Source organism: Odontomachus brunneus, unplaced genomic scaffold (assembly GCF_010583005.1).
Source record: "Odontomachus brunneus isolate Ranch 3 - 2012 unplaced genomic scaffold, Obru_v1 Obru_scaffold_029, whole genome shotgun sequence".
Lineage (NCBI taxonomy): Eukaryota > Metazoa > Arthropoda > Insecta > Hymenoptera > Formicidae > Odontomachus > Odontomachus brunneus.
In genome coordinates, this window is record NW_022639479.1 from 105,670 (window position 1) to 109,267 (window position 3,598).

The window sequence follows — 3,598 nt, forward strand, 5'->3', positions numbered from 1 at the left end:
TATATATATATATATATATATATATATATATATATATATATTCATAGTTCGTTATATCTCCAATGACAATTCAGACTGTAAACAATTCTTGAGACACATAGAATAACTTGTAAATACTTTACAGTGTCATCTGTACGATCGCTGAGTAGACATCTATACTGATGGTACAAAATTTGACGATTTTCATTTTAGTTTTGGACATTATTTCCACGCATATTGATACTACAATATATATATATATATATATATATATATATATATATATATATATATATATGCGTGTCTAAATAAAATGCCGCGAATAGACTCGAGATAGGAAAAAAGTGTACATAATATGACATTTACTGACGTACTGTAAATGTCTATTAAAGAGCCAAATATCTTATCTTTTAAAAGGGAAATGAAAGAGGTCAAATTCACGCCAATTCTTTCACAAATACATTAGCAGTTTATATAATTCTCACTAATTATGCACAAAAAATCTGGAAATGGTGAATAACACAATTAAATCACATCGGAATGTTAAAGGAAATTCGAAGTCACGAAAAGACGGAAAGATTTAAGAAAAAACATCATACACAAAATACAAAATTTAAAAAATTATATAATATTAAGAAAACGATTAGTTAATGCAATGAATGTAGTACTAATTACGCAATTCTTTGTGTACGTTTTGAATAAAACATAAGAATAAAACGTAAGAACTTTCACTGAATATAGTCTTTATTAAAATAATTCCCAAATTTGTTCATAAACAGGATCTCTTTTATATATTATATATAGTAATGTTAGTAAATTACTATATGTTACATTAATATAATACATTGATATAATATATGCAACATTTAATATATTTCATTATATGCAATATTTCATATATTTTTATTTTACACACAAAAATATATGAATGTGTATGAAAAAAATATTTTAATATTAATAATTTTCCATATATATAATGATATATATTAAACAAAAAATGATATATTATATTCGTCCGTAAATATATATTCTTTATAACAATTATATACAAGTAATTTCATAAACAAAATTTATTTTGTATGTTATTTACGATAATACCAAAAACCTGATAACAGATTTATACACGGCATTTGCTATTGAAATGCGTCGAGTTGCTGGAATCTTTTAAGTTTCTGTAGAAAATTAAATATATATTACGATAAAATACGTGGCCAGTATCAAAGTCCCTGTATGGTCTAGAAGAAGCGAATTTATTTCTGGCTTGAAATGCAGGTTTTATAGATGTACCTAGAACATTTTTTATCTTAATTATGTTTTCTTTTATTTTAAAGGCCGATTTAGCGGTTAAAAGCAACGGACAGTTCTGTGCCTGTATTACTCTTATAGATTCCGACAATGACTTGCCATGATTAAATTCTGCTTGAAATCCTATGATTATATTTGGTCGTCTATAATTAATACTGTGCACATAATTATGGTACAACAGAGGAAAGAACTGAATAATGAGTTTCTTGTTGGCTGTTTTGCAATGGGAGCAAACTTGATATTCATTAATTTCATACTGTAATTCTGGTCCTATTATTACAACTACAAGCTTCACTTTTTTATTTAAAAGATGTAAGAAAAGCTCCCATACTGGAAAATTGTATTTTTCTACGTAGTCTGTGGCTATGATATGTATAACAAAAGTGTCCATTAGTTTTATTAAACGGAATAATTTTACAGTTTGCAATACACTATACAGCGTTAATGGACTTGATATATAATCAGTAAAGACATAGTCGTCCAAACAATAGTAATCGTGTATTCTTGTTTTATGATAATATTGACTACAAAATGAATCCATGTCAGTAAAAAACATCTCTTTGTCAGAAAAAATAGGGAATTGTATACTTAGTATTTCGGATATCTTTAGTTTAGATAATATGATATCTATGTCGAGACTTATCGCCAACTGAGTGCAAGTGGCTCCATAGTGCAAGTAAATCTGATCGACATGATCAACGCAATAACTGATAGAAAGGCATGCTTCGCAGGTATAGAAAATATACTGTTTTTGACATATAAAACATATTTTTTCGAACATGAGCATTTGCACTTCATATTGTTTTATTTTATGTGTCAGTATTATTTGAAGTTTTTCTATAAAATTTTGTTGTGTTTCAATCCACTCATCAAAAAATAAACTCGGAGTGTCTGGCAAACAAGTTTTCAAAAGTTTTATAAGTCCGCAAATTTCTTTATGCTGTGGCCGATGTTGCATTTTGTGCTCCTCGGTACAATAAGAAATCATACCACATTGACATAATATCAACTGATCTTGATCTTTTGATTTGCAAATATGACATACGTTCGGATGGAAAAACTGATCGTATGAATTATGAGACGTTTCTGAATCTTCGTAAGGGATTAATCCTTGCATATCTATATACCAGTGTAATCAGAATGTAGAATTTATTTTATTTGTGATATCAATTGAAAGTAACGCATAAAATTACATACCTTACCACACGCCGTAAAATTTTCTAAAAGAAGTCCAAGTTCAGTGATTACTGAAAGTATATTAAATTAACGTGTTTATAAATATTTCTGCATCTCTCGGGAATTGCTTACGAATTGTAACTGAAGATATAACGAACACTACGAATACTTATTATCTAAGAGAAGATTTCAAATAAACCCGATAGCAATAAAGGAAGATATACAACAAATATTTACTGACGTATATACTCGTACGTTAAGGTTAAGTCCTGTCAATTTCAACTACACAGATACTTTCGAACATTATCTAGCTATCTAGGTACTCGAATATACTATTACTCTCAGATATTATCTGATTATCGATTTTTTCTAATTACAACTAATGAATGCATTGTTGCTTCATATCTACTTACAGAATTAAAAGTATTCTCTATATCCTTTTTTTTAGTATAAATGGTATTACATGCACGTAACTATTCATTATCTTGTTTTAAAAAAGCAATATAAAGCAACAGATATACACAATTTCCTATAAAGAATGAATTGTATAATTAGGTTCACGCTCTCTCTTTTTCTCCTCTCTCTCTCCTTTATATTACAATAAGATAATATGTTAATTTATATGTTACTTGATAACTCGTGCGGCTGTTAACCAGATGTTGTTAACATGTGTTATGAAGTAAAAATATCGGAGAAGCTGCTACAAAGAAAAACTGTGTCTTTATATCGCACTCTGCCAAAAATTTTCAAGCCAAGAAAGAGAGAGAGAGAGAGAGAGAGAGAGAGAGAGAGAGAGAGAGAGAGAGAGAGAGAGAGGAGAGGAGAGGAAGAAAAAGAAATAGGAAGACACGCTTCAACCAAGTGTTCCGTAATGTCTCTATTAAAATGCAATCCTGCATCTTACCCCAGCAAGGACGAGCCCCTCTCGGCCACGTTGTCGACTCGTTTTCCCCTACTCCACCCATGCCGTTGCCTACGAGAAGACCCCCCTTTTGTTTCTCCTTTTACTCATTAAATAACCGCACTGCCGCTTCCGGACGACTCCAAAGAGTAACTTCTAAACGGCCCTTCCGGAAAATGCAAATGCGCGTGCCGCTTTCCCGCCCTCGGCACTATCCCCGCCGCCTCCTCCAGTCTG

At 30.6% G+C, this 3,598-nt stretch overlaps 1 protein-coding gene across 2 annotated transcripts; it reads right to left on the reverse strand.

The window, feature by feature from the left end:
• Positions 1-973: 973 nt before the first annotated feature.
• Positions 974-3,196, reverse strand: LOC116843073. Of its 2 annotated transcripts, XM_032813101.1 has the most exons (3): positions 2,482-3,196; positions 1,384-2,403; positions 974-1,266 (listed from the first exon to the last, which is right to left on the reverse strand). In XM_032813101.1, the coding sequence occupies exons 2-3, from the start codon at positions 2,399-2,401 to the stop codon at positions 1,097-1,099; spliced, it is 1,188 nt and encodes a 395-aa protein (XP_032668992.1). In that variant the 5' UTR covers positions 2,402-2,403; positions 2,482-3,196; the 3' UTR covers positions 974-1,096. The 2 variants fall into 2 exon arrangements, with proteins under 2 accessions (XP_032668992.1, XP_032668991.1); XM_032813100.1 differs by having other exon boundaries at positions 974-2,403; positions 2,482-3,195.
• Between the last annotated feature and the right edge of the window lie 402 nt (positions 3,197-3,598).

Coding starts and splice junctions, on each gene's coding strand:
- LOC116843073 (XM_032813100.1), bottom strand. CDS start 2,401: ATGCAAGGATTAATCCCTTACGAAGATTCAGAAACGTCTCATAATTCA.